Genomic DNA, 24388 nt, shown 5'->3' on the forward strand with positions numbered 1-24388 from the left:
AAGATCAAGTACTGTAGAGTTGATTTTTGCTTTTATTTACACTTGACTACACAGTGTGACTTTTCCAAAAGGTGTAAAAGAAAGTTTGCCTAACGAATCTATGATGAAATGGTGGAAGAGAACCACAGTTGTTTCTGCTCTACAATTGAGCATGCTAAATGTGTGTAGTAATACTAAATAAATGACTTATGCAGAAGTCAGAATACAGCTTACTCCACCTGCTGATAAATGTATCCTTTGTGCTACTAGTGATCCGCTCTAGTGGTAATATTGCCCACGTTATTTTTAGATTCTTTTGCCTAAAATCCCAGCACTGACAAAACCACGGGCAAATGTCTGTCATCCTCTCATTTATTTCATCTCTCACTCAGCCTTCTTAAAAGCAAATAAAAATCTATTTCAGACATTCTGACCTTTGAAATTTAGGGTTGGGGATGAGAAGTGGAAGAAAGACACATTCCAGCATATTCACACACTGCTTGAAGACAGACATTTAATTATGTCTAGAGAGTACTAAGTCAAGTTCGATATGTTGACAAAAACCTGGTTTAACAATGAAGACTGGCAGATAGTACTACTGACCTTTAGGAATGCATCTGGTTGGTTGTTTGGTTGTTTTTTTTTACCTAGTAAATGTTTCTCACCTGGTAAAACACCTGGTATGTTGGTAGGATATCCGTGCAGCTTTTAGCATAAGCAAAGTGGAAACCATTCCTTGTATTGCAACAGCTTATTTATTGCATACAGGGAGGAAAGAGCATCTCTAAGATTAACAGAGAGAATTTACGATCTCAAATCTGGCAGAGCACATAAATACGAAAAGTACTTCAAGAAGTGAGTAATTCCACATTTGCATGTGCAAAATTATGCACATTCTTAAACCCTTTCTTGGGCTGGGATTTACAACAGAAAGAAATTAGGATGAGGATCAGAAAAAGATTTCCTGGTTGTGAATCCTAATTAGACTATTGAACTAGTTGCCAAAATCAGTCTTCAGACTCTTAGGACATTACATTCAGACAAGATCTCTTCAACCCAGAGAAAGACCATGGCAAGGGAACATGAGATGAATCAGTGAAATCACCAATGGTGTACAGAAGAGAGTCAGACAGTGAGGTTTTCTAGCAGCATATTTACAATGAAAAAAAAAATCCAAGCCTTTTCCAAACAACACATAATGAAAAGCTGGTACTCACTGGGGTTATCATAAGCACATCAAAAGATAATTATACAGTAACGAAAGAGAAGTCCGTCAAGAGATTATAAGCAAAAATACGTTTAGCTCAGGAAAGCCCCACTCCACTACCTGTTTGAAAGCAAAATGGTATTACTGCATACTTGCTCTATTTTTACAGCAATCCTTAAATGCCCACTCCTAGCCTCTAGCCACTGGCCAACAAGCTAGGGGGACCTTTGATGTGAACTGCTGTGACTGTTTATACTCCAAATAGCTTGATGAGCAAGTCATCAAATAAATACAAGACTCCCATCAACCATGAAAGACAAAATTAGATTGAATACTGTTATTTAAATTTATATGAATTGACTTTTATTATTCCAATCCACTATTTGTTTATAAAATTCCCCTTCCTGAAAAAAAGAACAAAAATCCCCTTAAAATACAAAGTACACCAACATATTATTATACAAATGTACCTCACACACAGCTGGTCCTTGCAGCTGCAAAGGGAACCACATGCTGGAATTATCCAAAATTAGGATGCACGTTTTTTTTAGCTTAAGGAACAGTTTTTATTGAATACGAGGATAATAAAATAAACAATCACATGGATGATGATACAAATTTTAGAATTCTAACAGGCGCACGCATGCCTTTACAGTGTAGAAAAGATAGCGTAGTAACTACATTCTTTAGTCAGAAGAAACTCTGGAAGGAGTGGTTTTATCTACATGGAATATATTGTATCCATGTAATATATATACTATAAAAAGAACTTCTTGGTCTTGCACTGATCAAAACCAGCTCCTATCTTTGGCAAGTTAAGAGAGGAAGAACAATCACCTCAGACATACATAAGTCTGTCCAACCACTTGGCAGAACAAAACCCAAACTAACGCCACGACAAGAGTCAAATCTGCCCAGTCTGAATTAAGCAAGCCCCCCCCCACACACACTTTCATGTATATGTGACCAGCATATCAATGCCTGCGTTTCAAGCCTCATAATGTAAATCCAGACCACAAATTATTTTTAGAGTTTGCATGTGGCATCACTTCAGCTCTGTCTCATTACTCCGCCCCAAAAAATTATTTAATGAAGACTGTCAAGACTCTAGTCACTCAGCTGTTTATGAGCAGACAAGGTCACGGATCGCCACGGCAAACAACACCAGGTGGTGCCATCTCTTACTATTAGGACTTTTGGGGGGCTTTTTGGCACTATGGAGGTTTAGGCTGTGGCAAGGAACAACGGAATTCCCACTCTCTTCAGGTCTAGTTACACGTCATGATAAGGTAGATCTAGTCTTTGGGTCATTTAACTGATGCTCTGGCTGGAATTTCTCATCGAAGTGGCTGGTGCCAGTGGTTTGCAACCATTCCTGTTCCAAGACTATTGGGGTATATTAACTAGCATTACATACTATGTAAAAATACAATCTAATATTCCTAATTTTTAAAGGAAAAATTAATTTTGCAACAGTATTTAAAGGAGGGCTACAGGAAAGATGAGGGGGACTCTAACAGGGACTGTAGGGATAGGACGAGGGGTAACTGCTTTAAAATGAAAGAGGGAAGATTTATGTTTGGTATTAGGAGAAAATTCTTCCCAGTGAGGCGCTGGCCCAGGGTGCCCAGAGCAGCTGTGGCTGCCCCCTTCCTGGAAGGGTTCAAGGCCAGGTTGGACGGGGCTGGGAGCCCCCTGGGCTGGGGGAAGGGGGCCCTACCCGTGGCAAGGGGGGTTGGGACTGGATGGGCTTTAAAGGTCCTTTCCAACTCAAACCGTTCTGTGATCGTATGTAATAGTTTGAAACCTGTTTCTATATGAAGGCGGCCAAAAAACCCCCATAATTTTATCCACGCCGATGGATATTTTTTCCATTTTAAGTTTATAATTGTCCCTACATTAAATTTTCTACATCAATGTTACATCACTGTGTGTGTAAAGCACACACACACACACAAAAAGAATATAGACAGACCTAAACAAAGACAAAAAACCCAAATGAGCAGTATAAACCAAATACAGGACAGCACACCATGTTGTAGATTTATTACTGCCACTTATTTCCCAAGAGCGATACAACTCACTTCAGGCTTTGTAACCGCACGAGTAACATGATCATCCCAAAATCGTGGTAATAAAATCTTCACAGCACCTTACACTACTACACTAAAAAACAGCTTCCCCTTTATATAGGTGCTATATAATGTGTTTTTATAAGGAGACATGTTTCTCATCTATAGCAAAGGTCAACTACCGCACTCAGCGCGAAGCATTACAAGGCACTAACTTGTGACACATTATTATCTAAATATTACTCTCTAGAGTGATATATGTTTAACTATTTTCTTCAGCCATAAGAGGCCTGACCACAAAAATAAGAGATATTATGAGAAGAAGTAGCATACAGAAAAAACAGTCAACAGTTAAACATTTCAAGCATCACCGCCCCCATGGGTGATGATTACTTGAGGGAACTGAAGGTTGCAATCTTACAAGATAGTAGAATAAATGCCAATTTTTCATTTGGGCATGAAGTTACTTAACAGAAAAGGCTTAGACCCACTCTTGATAAGCTACAAAAGCTATGTGCACTTTCCCAGGTTTTGCACTGGACTGTGGTGAGCCACCCTTTTCATAAAATAGAATCAGATGGGCTGCAGCAGCAATAATGTGTTAGCAAACACACACAAAGAGTAATAATCACCCTGTGAACATGCTGATAATAAGCGGGTACTGGGCCTTGCTATAATATATCTTAGTTTTAATGTGCTTGTACAATGCGTTATAGAAATATTAAAACATAGTGCTCTCAACATCCCTTTTACCATCCTAATAGGGAAAATGCACCTCCCATCGTGAACACACCATGAACTGAACTTAGGGACATGAGTTGTAAAGCACAACATTCATGTTTTTTCAATATTTTCAACATGTTTATATTATTTTTCACTTCATATTTTTTCACTGTCTGCTGGTGGATGTTTCCCCGAGACTGTTACAAGACATGATGGTACCTGGAAAGCAGTTTAACACCAGAAGGTAGAAGGTATTGCAGGGAAACATCATTGCCAACTCACAAAGATCCTACAAAGGCCTGTCCTCACACCTTTGCTGTGTGCTGCTGGCAGAATTAATTAGACACTGGGTTATTTAATGGAACTTCAGTCTGATCCAAGCAAGTCGTTCTGATGCTTTATCACCTATGAGTTTTAAGTTGCTATTTTTTTTTGCCAAGGTCTTCAAGTAGTTTGCTAGTGGAATGCTTTTAAGTTAAAGTATCTCAAGTTTGACAAACTTTAGATCAACCACTAAAATTTTTCCCAGTTAGGTCATGCCCCTTGATTTCAACTGGTTCTCACTAAAGTTTTACTGCTAATTGATGCTGACTGAAGAATTCAACTTGTTCCTGCTACGGCACATCTTGTTATGAAGGATGGTACTAGGCTAAGAGAAAGAAAATAATTCTTGCCATCTGCAGATGAAAAATGGTGATCTTTGCCATCATGTTGGGATTTTTGGTTTTGTTTTTAAGGGGTCTAAATATAACACAGTCTGAAATAACTCTTACAGGAGAACAGTAATAATTTAGGGCAAAATACCTCAGTGATGGGAACTGTAACAGAAACGGCATTTTTTTTTCTAACGACCTTTCCTCTTCTTCCTAGGATCACTTCTGCAAGTAGGTAAAATTTAAATGACCTCTTTCATTTCATGGCACAAACAAAAAAGGTCTCCTTTGGGGGCACTGCCTATATGAAACGGCAGGATTTTATCACGCTCATCCCACTTTGTGGGAAAGGTGAGTCCACTTTAAAGCCAACATGGTAGCAAGTGCAAGCACCCTACCAAAGGTACAGAGAGCTGAGAGAGACAATAATGAACATAATTATAGTTAGTTATTGTTTGGTCTACTTACGGCCCCATTTTATAATGCTACTGCCAGCAGAGCTATTTTATGTGATGTCTTTTTCATGCAGCAACCTTTTCATAAATCAAAGCAAAAGCAATACTAGGCAGTTTCTCCTGCAGCCTATTTGACAATAAAAGTTAACACTGAACCCTGGCTGTTATCAATCTTCATAAATGTGTCCATGATACAGCAAGCCTGTTCCGTATTACACGAAGTCTGTTACTAATGCATGCATAGGAGCAACCCAGTGGCTTAATGGATCTCCTAAATGGCTTGAAACTGGGACCCGTGTTAAGCGGCGAGGAAAGTTTTAAAGAAATAGCTGCATTTCTCATTTCTTTCAATACACGATAAAATGATTACACTTTGCAGTGGGTCTAGCTTGAGAAATGTATATTGTACTACAATGGGAATTTTCACACACAAAAATAGAGATTCCAAGAAAACATGTATCATGTTTAAGAAACTACAGTAAGAAGTGCAAATTATCAGTATTTTGGCAGTTCCTTTTAGCAAGCCCTGTGTGACTAAGGATTTTTATATTCAAGCACTGAACGCAAAATCTGACAAAATTAAGAAACTTATTTCAGTAGTACACACATGTTAAGGAGGAGAAAGGGGAATGCCTGATCTGTATTAATTTTGATATTATCTATCATAGTTTACAATGCATATCCAGAGCAAGAGGGGGATGGTGGAGTTCGACCTTCGCACATCTCTACTGCAAGGATCCAAAAAGCAGCAATGATTTTATCTGCCTAAACATGAGGTTTACCAGGTACTGAGGAACCTGAAGACAACTTCTGCCCCATGCAAGGTCATGCTATGCAACCAGGGAGTAACAAGTCTCCGGGTCTAAAATAGAGAGAACTTAGGATAGAGCCATTACATAGATCAGCTTTATCCTTAATCAAGTGTCTTTAAGCCACCAAAACATCTTTTGTAGGCTGTCCAGAACGATATCTGTATTTTCTCTACCTAAAGGAGCCAGAATACTTAGTAGAGAAGAGCTGGTGAACTGGATTCATTTGACACTGAACTTATCTATAAAGAACTTGTTTTTAAAATCTACATTGACTGCATCTTTTTATTTGAGAGGGTTATAATTTTTTGGCCCGAGTACTGTGTCTGGTCAAGGCAAGGGGAAAGAATATATGTGATGGAAGAAAAGAGACTGCATTTCATCAGCCCATGCAAGAGCAAGATTTCACTAACAGTAAAGCAGTGTCGACAGAGAGGTAGTCTATTACACACAGATCTATAAAGCCTGTCTCACAAAACCTTTCGATCCTGATCTTCTTTTGCTTCCAGTAATGCATACGGCACAGCACAGCATTTGCTACAGAATATTATCCGTCTTAACACACTCTTGACAGGGGAGTCCATCTTTATAAAGTTTATAGCCACAGACATGGCACTCGAGTGGTCTCCTTACAGATACACCCTATTAGTTTTATCTATTTTGTTCAGTTCCTTTCCCCAGGCTTAAATGTGTGCTTTAAATGTTTCAGGACTATACTTTGATTTTATATTGCAGGCAGATAAATGGAAAGGCAGAGGACAGCGAGAGTGCATCTTTATGATTATTACTTTAAAAAAAAAAAAACAAAACAAAAAACATTGACAAGTTTTCCAATTTCAGTTATAGATTCTCTATAGAGGCACACAGCACTTGAATTGACAAAACCCACTAACTGCTCTATAAACAGTAATGGGGAAAAATTTCTCTTACTGAACAGCTTTGTGTCTTCTTATGCTCTTTTAGGGTTAAAAGGTGGTATGCTTTTCATGCTTCTAAGTGTGCAGCATGGAACATAGTACCAGGTCACATGTATACAAGCCCAAATGTTTTAAAATACCAAAGCAAACCAAAAATATTTAGAAAATCCCCTCATCAAAACCAGCATGAAAACATTGTTGATTTGCTTAAAAATTAAGTTCATGTTCAATAAAATCTGAAAATGCACTTATCAGATACTGTAAAAGGCTTAAAAAATTGGTTAGGACATTTCATGACCAATATATGCATTTTCTCCTACAGATATCAGGACTCATGCTTTAAAAATGCAGTGATAACCACCAAAAGAATCAAAAAGCACATTCAGAAAATAATTTAGCATTTAGGATTGAGGAGTACTGAGGCAAAATTTAAAGAAAATACAGGCAGAACATCGGGGAAAAAATTCCTGTAAAGGACATGCATTAAAAACCAGGTTAGTATTTCAAGGGAAATAAATTAAACTTGATTTTTCTGCTAGGGAGTTAAGACTATCTTGTTGGACCTGAGTACTTCCAACTACCATGGCTAACCTTAGCTCCATGGCTAACATGGCACAGCAACACACTATTAAATGTCTGAAGGAAATGAGCCCATTTCCTACAAGCCATTAGACGTAGAGCCCTGTTAAAATTAGGATTTTGCAGTCTATGGATCAGAGCTTCGGCCTCCTACAACAAGGCAGGTGTAATACTCTGTGCAAAGTGTGTGCACAGTCATACCAGTTAGCCTGTGAGTAGGTGCAGAGCTACCTTCTGATCAACCGACTTACACAGTTGTGTTTACAGATGCCCATTGGGAAAGCTTGCTGGAAATTTCAAGCTAAAAACCAAATTTTTTTCAAGACTTGCATCTTCTGGGAAATAATTTCAAAATGGTCATATTCATAAAAGGCAACTACTGTCTAAAATTCAGTTATCAAAACATCAATTTTCCTCCGATCAAATAAGAATAATTGATGAACTATGTAAGTTTGGGGGTAGAAAGTAGTAGTAATGCTCATGAGAGCAGGATTCACGCTGCTCCCCTGTTCAAAGCTATATAAAAATGTACATTCTGGTGCCCTGGTCAACTCCTAGAGAATGGAACTGCTTAAGAAGAAAAAAAACCAAACCAAAACAAAACTATCTTATGCTGGAGGTGCTACTGACAGGATCATCAAAGAAAGCCAAAATATCAGTGATTGATTCTAGTTAAGGTAGAAAATAAAAGTTTGGGGACTGTTATAACCTCTTACCTGTAAATGAAACCCAAACCAATCAGGTCACTAAGAAATATATACTGCATTATGAAGAACAGCCTATAAAGTTTATGTAGAAATGGAAGTCATTAACCACTTAATTCTAGACTCAGATTCAGCACATATTACCCTGCTGACCTCAGTCAAGTCCCCTAACCTTAAGTGATAACTATCTGCACTTATGTCACCTCCATACAGGTCATCTCATTGTTTTTATTACAGTAGCATGGAGATGGACTAATTAAAACTAAATTTACACTAGGCAGGCAATTTGTTAGGCATTCTAGTACATAAAAAAGCATAAATCCTAGGCAGATCTACAAAGGCTTCTCCATGATCCTACACCCATGTAGCATACGTGTTGCCAACTGCCTGCTGCACGATTTTGCTCTATTCAACAAAATATTAATCAAGTGCAACATGGCACAAGTTTATTTATTTGGTTGAGTCTGCTAGCAGCACAGAATGACAGCAAAGAAATGAACTTCCTCGTTTATCAAAACAGAGGAGTGACACCCGTGGGATGATAATCCAGGGCCACCTCCCAGGTACCATCCTCCCAGATGCCAACAACGGCAGCAGCCCCTTCTCCAGATGTTGCCAGCTGCAGCTCTGCACTCTGCATTGCCAATAACTGCAACGTGCCGAGACACAAACATGCGAGGACCAGCATAAAATAAATGCAATCTGTTGTTCTAGTACCAGCAGCATTTCTGCTGTTCGGGTGTTTTGAGAACGAGGACTTTATTTTAAAAATGTAAATGAAACAGCAACAGGTTGCTGGGTGAGTGTTGGAAGATAGGGAGATGCTGGTCGAATGCTCCAGGCCCAACGGATACATACACAGTGCTGAACCCCTGACTGCTAACCAAGGTCCAAATCCGAATGAGATTCATCTCAATTTAGATTGTTCTAAGCAAACAGGAAGATAAAAAGCAATACTGGAAGACAAACTGCAATTAAAAGTGCAGCTTTGCTCAGAGAAGGAGCTATTAGAGCATACCTGTTCTCTGCATGCCTAACGTCTTACCTACTTCTCACAGAAGAAAAAATAAATTTTTTTTATAACATTTCACCTTCTAGCTACAGAATAAGATAGATGCAACATACTTGCCAGATGCCACAATTTTCAAGTCCAGTAATAATTTTTACTACCAGCAATTAAAGAGGAAGTTTTACTTTTGAACTAATCTCACACGAACTAGGAGGCAACAAGACAGCTTAACTACTTTCTAAGACTTCTTAATACTATTTTTACAAACCTTATTTGCTGAGTATGACAGCACTCTGCAACAAAGCATATGATTTAATATTATTTCCAAAAATGTTTATTTAATGTATACTTTGGCTTTACAACTGTGATTTCACTTAGATGGAGTCTAAGCAGAATGACTGCGGTCTATTTTTTTCCCTGATTTAGCCCAACGCTACTGGAAGGGAGGAAAAAAAAGGGAAGAACTGGTTAATTACAAGTAGCAGCAAATGAGCTGTGATGGAGGTGTTATGAATGTAAATCAGTGACGCCTGATGCAGCAACAGCAGCATCTGTGCATGCAGCTTGCAAAGTAATGAGGTTGTGCTGATGTACTGGCATCCTGCTTTGATCACTTCATCTTGTTCAAGAGCTCTGATGGGAAAACAAAGGTCGGTGGCACTGACCTCCCTTCCCACAGCTTGCAGACACACGAATATTAGCGACTGATCAAGGAATGCTGTCTTTCCACGCCACGATTTCAGAACGGATGGTTACATAGTTGGGGGCCTTAACTAAACAGATAGCACAAGCTCCTGCAATACGAAGTGTCATGTTCTAGCATGTAGAGGTAATTGGCAATTCGTTCTCCACCTTGTAACCAGGAACAGGTGTATGCTTCTGAAAAAAATCATACCATCAGCTCTGCAAAACATGCTCCCTTCCAGAAAAAGAGGTTTGCTGCTGTGTGCTCTGAAGTGGGGGCTGTGACATTCGTAGGCTTTGATCCTATAGATGGCTTGAACTCATAGAAAACATCCTTAGAAAAGGTATTTGCAAATCTCAGAAACTGAAGATTACAAAATACACAACAAATTAATAAGAAAGAGACTGTGGGTTTTAACCTTCCGTGGTTTAATACTGCAATTGGAAAATCATTTACTCATGTTTATACAAAACCCCAATAAAGGATGCTTAAGTATTAAAACAAGAGGCTTTAGTCCTTGAAAGGGAGCACAAAGCCAGATGTACCACTGCAGAGTGTTACATGCCAACTACACCGTGAAGAGTCAGTCCTCGCTGGTCGTGAGTGGCTCACGAAACTGCAGCCAGCAGCAAGAACTGTCCTTAATGAGTGCATCCATCAATTTTCAGGGGACTTGGTTGATTACCAGCACACAAAACCAGGGAACAGGCCAATTTAACTGTTGGCTACTGATGCGTGAAGGAAGAATTTCACTCACTTGCTTTCAGAAGGAAGTCTATAAAATTACTTAACATTTCTTGGTAAGCAAACATAGAAAAACTGTGGTGTGCTGAAACACGAGCAGGTACTTTCCCCTTCAAACACATCAACCAGACTCACCTGAAGAGGAAAGAGACGTTCCAATAAAGAGGCATGTTTGCCCACATACTTATCCCATTTAACAACATCCTACAATAACAATCCTCCTATATCTACCCTACCTTCCAGAATTTTTTTTTTCAGTACTAATTAATATAAAATAAAAAAATCCTCATCATGACTGTGCTTTACTAAAATTAATTTTAAGATTGCTTTCTCCATTCCAGACCGTAAAGTATCTAACAGTGAGAAAAACTGGTGATAGTCTGAGGGAAGCTTTAATGAATGTACCCACGATTTCTAGAAATTAAACAAAAGGGAAAAAAAGATTATGGCAAACATGGAAAGAATTGGCTTGGCCCTCTTAATTATTGTGCTATCTAAATTTTGCATAATGGATTTTAGAAGTTAATATAACTCTCAAAAACCACATTCAGTGATTCAAACCTATCTCCTGACAAAATAAGCACATTTACAGTTCACATTACAGCTCAAATATTTCAACGAAAACACACATCCCCATGCAAACAGACTCATGATTCTGGGCTTAACAGAAAAACACACAGATATTATGCCAGAATCCCCTGCTCCCACTTCGTTCAGAATGAATCTGCGTCTAGCTAAAAAGTGCATAATTAATATTTCATCCAGCTCTGATGAGTACTCTCATTCCTAATGGACTGTATTGATCAAAGGAAGAAAGTTAAACATCTATGTTGCTGTAGGGAAAACTAAAGTTGTCATTTATGAAGTGGTCATAATTTCACAGGTATATGTACTGAATAAAGGGTTTATGGAATTCTGATATTCTAAAGTTGGTCAAAGGATATCCTCTTATATATGTTTATAGGTTGAAGAGCAACTGAGACAGGGCTAACTACTGACCACCAAAGTCCTTTCAGCAAGCCAAGCTGCTGAAGCAACAGGCAACTCTATCTGAAAGGCAGAAATATGTAATCCTTGCTTCTTTGATCCAATTCAAAGGCACGCATAACGCATGCATGGTGTAAAGGATTTCACCAGCTGAGGGAACACTGTGTTGAAGCAAAATCAAGTACACAAAGTAGTAGTAGAAATTCAAACTCATTGCTGGAATGAACTTTGCCACGGTAGCCCTCAGATAAATCTATCAGGACCAAGTATTGGTTGAAAGGAGTGAGCAAAGAAAACAGATTCTGTTTTATTCTTTTTGAATTCTAAAGAAACAGGATTTTGGATGTACAGGATAAATAACAGAGATTGAAAAGATTCGTAGTCTCTTTATCAATTTCTCTTCCTACCTGAAGCAGCTCTATGCGTTCAGAATCCAGACTGGTTCAAACTTAAGAGGGGTGACAGTATCACATTCACCCTGCAGAACACCACTTACACTTTGCTCATTAAGTATAATGCCATTAGGTACCAGACAACGACACTGCTTAAATCAACACAAGCAACTCTCACTGCTCTGCCACCCCCCGCACGGAGTCAGCACGACTGCTCGTGCAGCGACACAGCGAAGCAGCCTTGGGGAACAAAAAGGGGATGGAGTGGAAGAGTACAAAGAAATAAGACTCTTCAAACACCTCTGCCACTAAGAATGCTCCATGGTTTAAGCTGAATTGATGGTATTTATCACTGCACTCCTTCTAGCCTAACCTACAACATACCAGCCTTACGCCCATCTGCAGGGACCGTGGGTAACTTGGGACCATTGTCCTCAGCCATAACGTGAAAAAATAATTCAAGAATCCAATCATCAACAGTATCATCAGGGCAAACAATACTGAAATGATTGTTTCATGACAAAGCACTACGTATATGTGCTATATTTGTAAGAGAAAAGATTAATTCAGGATGTTTCTATTTAGAGTCCATCGTCTCTGGCTGAGCAAAGGGAACTCAACTAGAAGGTGGCAAGCTTGCAAGCTCTGTCCAAGGATTTCTAAATAGCTATTCTCTGCTACTGTTAAAACACTATGTATTATTTCACAAATAATTTATAATCTGTACTTTTAATTTTAGTTTTTAAAAGCAACTAATGCTAGTTAAGGTAGCAAAAGGAACTGCTGGAAGACTGAAAGCTTCTCACCAGTGGATCCACACAAGCAGAAACTATTTGCTTGGATATCTCCCACATGGATTTTTATGTTACAGTAGTATGTGCGTACAACATGATAGCTACTGAAGATATTTGCATTAAGGAACTATCAACATTTCTAATTTACAGCTAGCGCAGAAGAGTCCCTTAAAAGTCACCATATGTGCCCAACATCAGAAGGGTAACAAGAGCAGTGAAATAAGCCCACACTTCCCTGGTCTCAGTCCAATGTTATCATTAAAAAGCTTATTTTGTCCTTATACTGCCTTTTTCTTTTTTTTTTTCCCCAGTGTCCAGAAAATTGGCATCACTGCTTTTTGAGACAATTGTATTTGAAGATTGAAGTGTCACTGTTATTCATTTAATGTGGCTTCCTTACTAAATTTCTCAGTTTCACTTCCCAGTTCAAAAGAACATTAGCTAAAACACAACTTAAAGATAGTACTCTTACTGTTTCTATGTATTTACAGATAATCATCAAACATACCTGTGCTTTAAATTTTATTTTCAGTAAACATTAATAAACCAAGCTTCATGATACAGAAGTCCCCAATTAAAGGAAGACATGATATTGATGTTTTGTCATTTATTCCCATTCACTGTACCCTGAATCAAACCCCCTGCTGAACATATTTTCAAGGTTGTAATAGCCTGTTGCCTGGGTATCACTGAGCCCTCACTTCCTTCAGCAATCAGAGCAATGGAAATGATTGAGGATCATGTGAAATGTATTGATTTGGTTTAGAAAACGGTTTTTAAAACGTCTGAAATATGTGAAGACTGTACTGTGTGAAGCAGCCTGAGCAAATCCCAAACATTTCCGTGTTTAATCAGATGAGCTCCTCCAGTTCCCAGGAGGCATTCCTCCCGATGGCAAGGTTCACGGTCAAAAGTCTCACAGTAAGGGAAGAAAGCCATCAAAATCTGCAATTCAGAATAAACACCCAAGCTTCCAGATAATGCAAAGAATCCTGTATGATTAAAACTGTTAGAGCTGGATAACTTCATCCAGGAGTCTATCAACATACAATCACATACCAACCCCGCACTGTTATGCACAACAGACAGAATCTGCCTTCATTGCAGACGCAGGAGTTTGGAAGTGATGCTGAAGTGGCACACTGAGATATCGGGGAACACCTCACCCTTGTTTTGCTTTGCCCAAGTGTCACAGAAATGAACAGCTGATCCCCAAAGAGGACCTGGATTTTCTACCAGTCTGGCCAGCTGGGGACTATGTTTTTGCCAAAAAACCAGCAGCAAGTAGCAACTCCATGTTGTCTACGAAAGACCGGCAGAACAAGAGAGGAATGGCAAATATTTTGGAAAAAGCACTACTGCACAGCTATGAAGTCTATTATCCATCACAAGGAATCAAAAACCCACAGAAGATAAAGTAGAAACATTTATTTCAGGCTGAATTTGCCCTATCCGCTCACTCTATTCCAAAATGAATAATCAAGATGTTACTTGGCTCTAGACACCACGGGGGAATAAAATGTCACCAACCGCAGCTGCCAAATTTCCCGCTACCAGCCCTTCAAATTAAGGGAAAAAACCCACAATATAAATGTACAATTTGATTAGTTAAAGTTCAAATCTTTGCCCAGAGCCCGGTTCTTCCTGTAACATCGCATTCTTTTCTTCTTGTGTAAACTTCTCATTATAACAGAGACATCTTCATAATATAATAATTCTGGTTATAATGTAACTGTGGGTAACATAACTCCTACATTAGAAAAGGCAGCATGCTCTAGTAATGTTGCTTTAATGTAATTTGTGTACTGCAGGAACTGACTGAACCTGGTCATTTAGGATTTGATCAATGTGAATTAGTGTCTTAAAGAGATGAACTATTTGATAATTCAGAATTTGATCAATGCGAATCAGGACCTCACAGAGATAAAACATTTATCACGAACATTTGGAATATCAGTCTAATCTAGGCAGTGCTGGAGAAAGTAATAAGCAGGCATCAATAAGGACTGCAGACAAAGTACAGAAGATCTGCCAGCTCCCCGATACAAGTCTACATGGGATATTTGCTTTTTACCCTTTTAATGGGGAAAATTATCCCTAAAGACTGATGAAGACACAGCTGATGTAATTTCAGGGACTAAATGGAGGAAGGAAAGGGAAAATCCAGGAAATATTTAAGTAATTATCCACTTCTCTTTCCTCTTGAAAGAGATGTAGCTTAAAAAGTTGAAGAAATGCAAGTTGTCTCAATAAAACTTAGTAACTAATTCTAGACGTGTTTAAAATAAAGTAAGACTGTTTCATAATAATACCACAATTAGGTCTATTAATCTTGCACTTAGAACCTGAAATCACACTGACATGCAGCACATTGGTTTATGCATTAACAAAATTTAGCAGTTCAACCTTATTTAATTCTTCTTTTACAGCCAATTAAACAAGCTCTTTAAACACCATTGCTTGAAACTCTGTCCTCAATCCTCACATGCAATTGAACTGAACATGAGAAGTGCCTGGTGACACCAAAAGAGCATCATCTTTAGGTTTCACTAAATCATTCATAATTTATCCACCAAGTTACATACAAAAGGCAGTGATAAAATAACATCTGCTGAATTTAAACTTTCAATAAAAAGGTATGGCCTTTAAAAAGATTTTATATATGAAAAACTTTTAAAGTAATACTGATATTTCATGCACTTTATCGAATCTACCACAATTTGTGTGCATACTTCAGATACCTTTTTCTTTTCATAACATTTTCCTTTTGTTTTTTTAAGGCAATGGATCGAAACTGGATCCACTGATCAAAAAACTCCAAATAATTTTTCAGGAAATGTGGCTTGAAGTGCAAAAGAAGCACAGCAACTTCAGTAATGGCATGAAAGCAAAGACTAGTCAAATAGGTGATTTCTATTTATACCTTTACTGTCTAAAAAATTAAGCAAAGACTGATCTCATCAAGTGTCAGGAATCTCTGATGCCCATTCTAAATCCCTCTTCAGTAAATACTCTTTGGTTGATCCAGATAGACTGAAGCATCCTTCAAAATGGTTTTCTTAAAATTCCTAGATATTGCCTGATGCTAAGGACTGGGCCCTGCTGTGTCTACCAGCGCCTTTTGTGCAAAAAGGAACCCCAAAGCATGTGATTTACTTAGGAAATCATTTACATATTAACGAGGAAAAAAACCAACTCAAAGCCATTTCCCACCTCTGGCCACAATAACCGCCTGGAGCTATCAACCAGTACTTCATATCACAACAGAAGTTTGTTTTAGAATACTGAAAGTCAGATTAGGCAATCATTAGATTTTAAAACCTGAAAATACCCCACTGTAACTGAGAAAGGAGAGATACTCCATTGATGGGAACCTTATCACAGATGAAAAAAATTAACATGAATAAGAACATAGCAGGCTTCTGTAACGGGAAACCCTCCAAATTATGCTCACACCAGACCTTGAGTCAATAGTCCCTTTGTCCCTCTTGTTTAAGGGGCAGATGAATTCAGACCTCAACATATGCTGCACCACTGACCAGTACAAAGACTTTATATACACGCTACAGAATATTTAACAATTCATGTTAGTAAGGGATAGAATTATTTTTATCTTACAGCTAAGAACTTTACTTATATTATCAGCAGCTCAAAAAGGCCTTTTCTTGCTCATCAAAAAAAAAACAAAACAAAAGAAAATTCTTCCACAAACCTAAAAATCATCACAGAATAATTCATTTTACACAGCATTTCTTGGTTACTGCTGAGACTAAAAGGTAGTAAAAAGTTCTCTCTGTATCCTTACTAAAATGATAAATGGAACCTCCTGCTTAATGGATGAACCAGCAGAAAGGGAAGAGTCCAAGGCTAAGGGTCAGAGTCACTCTGATCCATCAATTATTATATCTTCATTTAACCATCCTCAGGACTAATAAAAATTATTTAATTTGACCTTCACTGTTAAGGGCAAAGTGAAGTTGCTAATTTAAATCCTTTCACATCATGCAAGCACAGGATGAATACTATTGTAATGCAAAGCTGGAACTACATTTTTGGTGCTCCATTAGAGAAAAAATGTTAAGGAATATATTTTTAGAATATTTCATGCATCTTATCAAATATAAATTAATTAGTACCTTAGTAACTGCGCATCCAATTTCTATGCAGCTTATGGTTACTATGTACTGGCTTCCAAATTCTTAAAAATTCTCTCAATTCAATAACCAGCACAAACTGATAGGATCTATGACAGGGGGATGGGGATTTATTGTGCATTTTAATGTGGATAAGGACACATTCAGCTGCCAGGCTCGAAAACAACAGTATAAAAAACTTACTTGAACCGAGCTGACACTTCATCAGCAGCTTTTTGGTATTGCTCCGTGGTAACTTTGTAGAACTGGGCACTCTGGAAAGTTGAAAAAAAAAAAAAAAAAAACAACAAACGAATTTGATACAGTATCACTTATATGTATGTTAAGATCTTGTATAATAATACTAATTTGGCTATTTTATTCATTATAGTTGCTCAACCCCCCCCCAACAACCCAAAACCAAACCTAACCCTTAAATCAAGCATTCTACAAAGATTCAGACATTTTGTTTGGTCGAGGTTTTTTTAAGTGTATCCATCCCCTTGGTTCTGGAAGGTTATGCAAAATAGATGGCTCTCAGGGAGGAAACCGTAAAGAGACATAGGGTAAGAGTCACATATTTAGCACTAGCTGTGTTGGAGCCTTTGAAGCTTCTCCATTAGGAAAAAAATAAAAAAATTAGAACACTGAATCTTTACTTCTTTGCATGTCCCCGTTTGTGTTACTTACACACATATCCCCATCTAGTTTGCTGGTGATACTCAAGTCAAACTTCAAAGTTACACAATAAATTAACTGTGGCTTGACTTTTTCCTTTGCTCTTTTCCTTGATAAAGCCTTTTGCAGTGAGTTATTTTAATATTCCAAACTTCCAGGTCGCTTCAATCAGTTGCTAATTTTAATTTTTAAAATCACGCAGCTTCAGAACATATTTTCCTCTCCCCTAAACCCAGGAATGCCTTTCACTCAGTTCCACCAAATCATTAATTTCCAAAATGCAGGCAAGACAAGATTGAATCATCAAGCAATAGAACTTTTCTGTACTTAAAAATGGCAAAGTTTCTCAGTGGGATGTAGGATATTCAGACAAATCACTATAATGTTGTGATGCTTCGTGTCTAGATAATATATACTTGGTATTTTTAAAGAGGTTTTTATAGCCTTAGCACAGTTGGACTTAAGATGTAATAACTAAGGCACCTGGCTTCACAGTTGGAGAAATGAAGAAAAGTTAAAGCAGTTCAAAAGTTCTCTAAAACCATTTTTCTCTGAATGGTGGGGCAAACAGGTTGCGGAGAAGTATAAAGGTTTTGTTGGCACTTGCAAGAACTCTTCCGTAGCTTTGCAGCTCTTGAGTCATCTGGCATCCCAGGGAGTCATGTTATCATGGCAACAAAACTCTTCCAATCACACACTGCATGATTACATAAAAAACATTTTGAATCCTTATTTTAACAATCTACCTATTTATACCGGGTTTTAAAGTTACTCATGACACAACATTGATTTCACATCTTTAAAACATTTAACATACATGGATGGCACAATGCAGTCCATGGAAAGCGTCATTCCAATTTTTATTTTGGGTAAAGTAAGCAGTTTTATTCATTTAAGACACTGATGTATGAAAAAGCAGTATGCATGAAATACTGTTGGGGGAAAAAAAAAAAAAAAAAAAAAAACCAAACAAAAAAACATGAAAACCCCCAGCAACTGGAGAGATCACTCTTTTGTAAAAGTCAGAGATGACATAGTCTCCTTGATCATTGGGTTAGTAAACATGTCCTGAGCAACATTTATCTGTGCCAAATTATGTTATGAGGAATGCAGGCAAGATAGCCCACTACTTGATGGAAACTCCTAGAAGCAGTGCTATCTAAAAAAAAAAATAAATAGAAAAAACATTATTCCTTTCCATTTGAGGATCTCATTTTCCGAGGTTCTTCCTTGTGAATTATAATCTTGAAAAGTACAGAAATCACTGAAAAAGTACACCAACTCTGGACGTGGGTAAAAATGTTTTGCCAGTCTAATATTTTACCACAAATTATAACGAATTGTGTAACATTCACTGCAGTCAAAGGTCATGCACAGATCACAAAGAGCACGGTGCTCTACTGCACTCTTGCTTCGGAGATTCAGACCTAATAATTCATTTGTACTGGAATCAAGGTTTCCACGCATGTGACTCAGGGTCATTTATTTTTTCATAAATCATCGTTGGCCAGTAAGAAAGTGAAAATGAAATCCTCCTCACACCAGTGACCCCCTTGCATTTGGCAATCTCAGCTGCCCAATGACAGTCGCACCCAGGTTCCTTGGACGGAGATGAAATCAATCGGTACGCGATCAGACAGCAGACTGACTACGGTGCGAGTGCGGACAGGTCACCGTTTGAGATGACAAATAGCTCTCTATCATCCTACAGTCCCCTATGATGCTAACATTTACTATAATCTTATTTGGGCTGCGATTTATCTTTCTTTTGCCTGATCAATAAAGATGAACACAACAGTTGTAAGGATCGATTGCAATTTTTTATCATTTTCAAGCATGAAGGAGCATTTCTGACACAAAACCAATATTCTCAGTGTACTTGTTCTACTTTTTAATTGCAATTCAAGTGATCAACTGAGCTGCTATATATGCCAAGAAGTTTTAATCCTACAGTAGACTCAAGTTATCAAGAAATCATTTGTCATCTTAGATAAAGTGTGCCGTGTTTCTTGGATCAGATCTTCCTTTGAAATTCTCTCAGGTTCTCTTTTAGAGATATACTCTCCATAATCCAGAGATGAAGTTCATTTTAGAAGTCCCCCCTAATCCTCAAGATAAAGAGTGCAGTGGTCATTTCTCTAAATACAGGAAAAAATGGTGCTATACCATAACACTGGTAACACAATTTCCTCAGTCTCCAGATAAATACCTACATGTATTTAGGTAGCATATAGAGTCTGCACGTTCATGCTGTTCAATTCAAAGTGGAGGAAAAAAGCTACAGTCCAATTCTCAGGTTAGCAGCGGTGGCAAACTATCAGAGAGCAGCTCTGGATCAGGCCTGTGGATCTTCATGAGTTCCAGTAGATACTCCAAATGCAGCTGTTTTCTCCCCAAAGTGTGCACAGGTGGGGAGGAGGGAGGGAAGGGACCAGAAATGCAAAACCACCTACCATTCTGCAGCAAGCACCCTGTGCATGAACATACAAAGCCCAGCTACGTTTACTATATTCCAGATGGATAGACACTATATGTATACACCTAGGATTCTTTTAACTAAATAAGCTGCTAAAATGGCAGCAAGTACTACAACCAAGTTCCCGTGTCTCTGATTTAGGTCCCTTGGGCAGATGTATTATAAAACAGTCCTCACTTACAGAGTTGCACAGCATCTTCCCTTCTTTAAAGACTTCTCTGTCGCTGTATAACAAAAAGACAGTTTTCTGTAGACCTTTACAGTCTCCTTTGTTACAAGAAGCATGAAAGTGCAGGAAACTCATTCCGAAAGACGCTAGGGACCTCCAAGAGGGAACAGAAGTGTCAGGGTTATGGCAATTAATCATCATCCCAGATTATGTAGAAGATGCTATTTCTGTAGCTGTTATGGTGTTCTTGCACGATGTGGGCATGTTGCTTGACTTCAATATCAAAATAAAGCAGCGAAATCAGTTCTTGATGACTAAACCTTAGCTTCTTCAAAGTCAAGTATCTAGTCTAAACTGATTACTAAGGTGTGCTCCAGAATCACAGAGGTTGCTGGCTAGCAGATCCCACAGCCTCACAGAGAATTCAGAATTATATTAATTACTCTATTGCTGCCAACTCAACCGGAGCCTGAATAACTAACTCAAAATAGGTGATTAACTGTAAAGCTGCTAAAGGTGGGAGAAATTAACCCACTGGTGTGCATGCTCCTCATTTGCCATCTCCTTGACTGAAGAAACACTGCCCACCTTTACAGTAAAAACTGATGTACTGGACTAGACCAAACAGCTCAGGACGCTGGTGAGTATTAACAGCACGTGTGTAGGATAAAGAGCAGAACAGGCAGACGGTGATGCTGGGTCATCCCCCAGCACATACAATGGCTAAAATCTAGTCCTAGGGTTATGCCTCAAGCTGCACCACGACTGACAGCGGGGATGAACCCAGCCGTGCCAGATTTGAAGAGCTCAACAGCCGTAACCAAAAAAGGGAGAGTCCTATTTCCAACACACAACATGCCAGAAAAAAACTAAGGATTCCAAGACATCATGCCTTACCTAGCTCTTACCGAGCACAAAAGGTAACTTGATCATTAGTCACCATGCTTTTTCCATGCATAAAGAACTTTAGTCTTAATTACTTTCCCCAGGAACCAGGAATTTATTTTCATTTCTTTAATATGATAAGAATGCTAACATGGAAAGGCCTAGAAGAAAATAGTAATTTTTCAAAGTTTCAATGATGTGAAATAAATAATGGATGCCATGCACACTGAGTAAATAGGGTTGTATAGGGGAACGCCAGAAATTATGGGAGCAGGTACAATGACATGTTAGAGGTCCATGTCATCTGAAGCAGCCCACTGCCTTCTATGCTGACATTTTCCAACTTGCAAGTATGAGTTTAGCATTTGGTTATTCTTTCAGCAGAGAACACTTGAGAAAAAAATAAATTGGTGAAGAGCAAGCTGGGGGAAGAGAAAAAAGAAATCCACCAAATGCTAGAAATGCCATGATGTAAAATCATGACACTGAGCTTGCATCACCTGGAAAATTTTGAGGCTTAAGATCTTCAGTAGTCTTGTTCTACCTGAACTAATAAAACAGTAGGTAGGATTAACTTCTGCTGACCAAGCTCTCTTACAGATTCCTCAATCCAGACAGTTTATTCTTCCATCAGCCTATGCTTAACTGTATTCCCTACCCTGTAACTCCAAAAAAAGGAGACTCTCCCGTTAACCAACTCCTGCCTTCTCACCGCCTCTTCAACTTTCTGTACCCAGTTCCCTGCTTTCAGGTTGTGCGTCTGATGTCCTCAGCTTAAGTCTCCTACCCTGCTCAGTCTCATGGCACTGGCACAATACATCCTACTTGGGTTATTCTTCTAGCCGTCTGGGCTTTGGACTGACTGACACAGATTTTGACAATCCAAGAGTGATGCTCCTCAAGGAGCGAGCAATCCTCAAGCTGCACTAGCACTTGGGCAGCAGCATCAAGCAGATAAATGCACTGCAGGAAACACTGTATTTTTCTCTACTTACCCACCTGGATCTGTATGGCAGAAGGTTTTGGTAAGATAAGCAAAATCAGAGTCAGAGGACGGAAGCCCCTGTTTTAATATATGCATGAACTGATGTTTTTATAGGAATATCTATTGTCCTGCTGAACCGGAGTAAGTCAAGATTCCGGAACCTAAACTCTGCCCAATTTTAGCTTCCTTAACGAAAATTCTTAAAATGCAGTTCCAAAATTCAACATTTTTTAAAATATTGTAATGTTGCGTTAGGTACCATACAGACAGTAAGGCATTCAGGAGAGTTTTGTTGAAAAACCTGCATAACCTCATAGTGTTTAGTCAAGTGACTAATTTCATGTGCGACCTGAATTTAATTGACCTGAATAGGACCACCACATGTTAAGTTACTTAGGTGTTTATGGCCCAAAGATAACACACAAGTTGCAACCAAATCGAGTGACAAGTAGTATTTTCTATGCCTTTCACTTCGTACCCTTCTTTGAAAAGAAAAAAATTGGGATTAGTTGTTCTTGAGGAAGAAGTGCCTTTTTAAGAGCAACCTTCAAAGAAGGGAACAGAGAGAAGCGTAGGTTGGCATTGCGGAAGAGAAGCTAAAGAAAAGAGGACTTGAATTTTAATTTTAAATCTATCCAATTTCCCCTGATAAATACACAGAGCCATAGCAAGTATAAATAACGCTCTAATTCAGGTAGAGAAAAATGAGATCTGACCACAGATATTTTCATCATGTTTGCCCCTAAAATAATCTTCCCTGAACAAAAGTAAAAGCAGAAGCTTCTTAAAGAACATATTGTGGAGGAATAGGAGAAGAATTATTTTGCTAGACAGCTCTGATTTCAAAGGTCTGTGTAAGAAAATAAATTCCTGCATAACCTCAGAAGGTCAGCTGTTTTGTCTGCATGTGGAACCTCAAAGCAGAAGTGCATGTTTTACTCTCTGCTGAAAATCTTCAGATTTTCAGCCAGATAAAGTTCTGAAAGATCTTGTGTCATCCAAGCTGATAAAAGGTTATCAAAAGAACCAGGATAACTTGAGAGCCCTCATTTAATTTCACTAAAGATACATCACCTATATGCACTATTTTATTACAAATGTGCTGAAACTGTTTTTACTGCAGACGTACCATGACTTCTTTCTGGCATTGAAATTTTTCTTTTAAGCCCCTTGGCTCTTAAAGCCCTGAACAGATTCAATATGAGAGTAACATTTGTGCAACCTATTTAAGTTTTTTTTTTTTTTTTTTTTTTTTTTTAATTTAATTTAATAGTTATGTAGTTAACAGTTTATTTGACAAAGGAAAAGATGTGTGACTTCCATACAAAAGAGACAAATCTGGCCTTTGCTTCAAGTTAGTGCTGTGAAAGACAAAAATGAGCACAGCTTGACTTCAGAGCAGCTCAGCACCTGCTCCACCCACCAAAGGAACGAAGAGCTTGGGCTGTTTGGCACCTTTGAGAATCAGGGGAGAATTTTTAATTTAAAGACTTCTTTTTCCTTGTCATCCTCCCCCACGGAAGGACTCAAAGCATCGGCAGGCAAAGATTATCATGTTCCCTGAATGGCAAATTGGAAAGTTTTCTTTGCCTGTTTTTAATCCATTTCTGCTGAAGTAAAGCTTTCTTTTATCCCTTAATTGAACTTCTGGCCATTTCATCTTGGCATCTTTTACAAACCCATTTGCAGATAATAAGAAGCATTTTGTTTTATTCATTCTGTTGACACGCAGCCTGAGATCTATATAGCCTTAAAAGAGAAGACTTCCAAAGTCAGAAAGAAGGAATAGGTCTTAAGCCTATAAAGTTTCTTCACAGATTTTAAACCAGCCTCAAGACTGCCGCAGTCCCCTTTCTGTTCTGGTGCTGCAAAGTAGGGACAAGAAGTCTGGGACAGCCACCGCTGTCCAAAGGGACCCATTTCAGCACTTGTGCAAAGGCAACCCATGCAGGAGGGTGTTTTGGGTACCAGGGGGGACCATGAAAGGTCTATGATCACTAGATCGTGCCCCACTGTTATGCAAGCTCTCAAGTAGACATGTAGATTACAAAGAAAAAGACAAGATTAACTGTTAGAAGAAATAGCCTTAAAACATCCAGTCATGCTTGATCTGTGAAGCTGACACTAAAAGCAACAAGTGAGCAAGAAGAGGAATTGGGGAAGGAGAAATAACAAAAAGAGAGTAAGGTTACCAACTGTAGTGCACCTACATCCCAGTTCCAAATTATATTGAATTACAGCTTGATAAATATATGACCATTTTTATGGCATCTTTATTTGAATTTAAAACCTCTATTTGTCTCTGAAATGATTTTAATAAGCTATGGAAAATCAAGCATATAACGTCATACAG

At 38.4% G+C, this 24388-nt stretch overlaps 1 protein-coding gene across 4 annotated transcripts in view; it reads right to left on the minus strand.

Moving 5' to 3' along the window:
- Window positions 1–24388, minus strand: part of CHCHD3 (coiled-coil-helix-coiled-coil-helix domain containing 3) — a 165079-nt gene that overhangs the window by 12102 nt on the left and 128589 nt on the right. For all 4 annotated transcript variants that reach the window (XM_042792630.1, XM_042792629.1, XM_042792628.1 and 1 more), the window contains one exon: window positions 17047–17117. In XM_042792630.1, the coding sequence (XP_042648564.1) occupies window positions 17047–17117 (71 nt within the window). The remainder of the gene's footprint in view (window positions 1–17046; window positions 17118–24388) is intronic.

This window comes from Tyto alba, unplaced genomic scaffold (genome assembly GCF_018691265.1).
Source record: "Tyto alba isolate M040663 unplaced genomic scaffold, T.alba_DEE_v4.0 Super-Scaffold_2, whole genome shotgun sequence".
Lineage (NCBI taxonomy): Eukaryota > Metazoa > Chordata > Aves > Strigiformes > Tytonidae > Tyto > Tyto alba.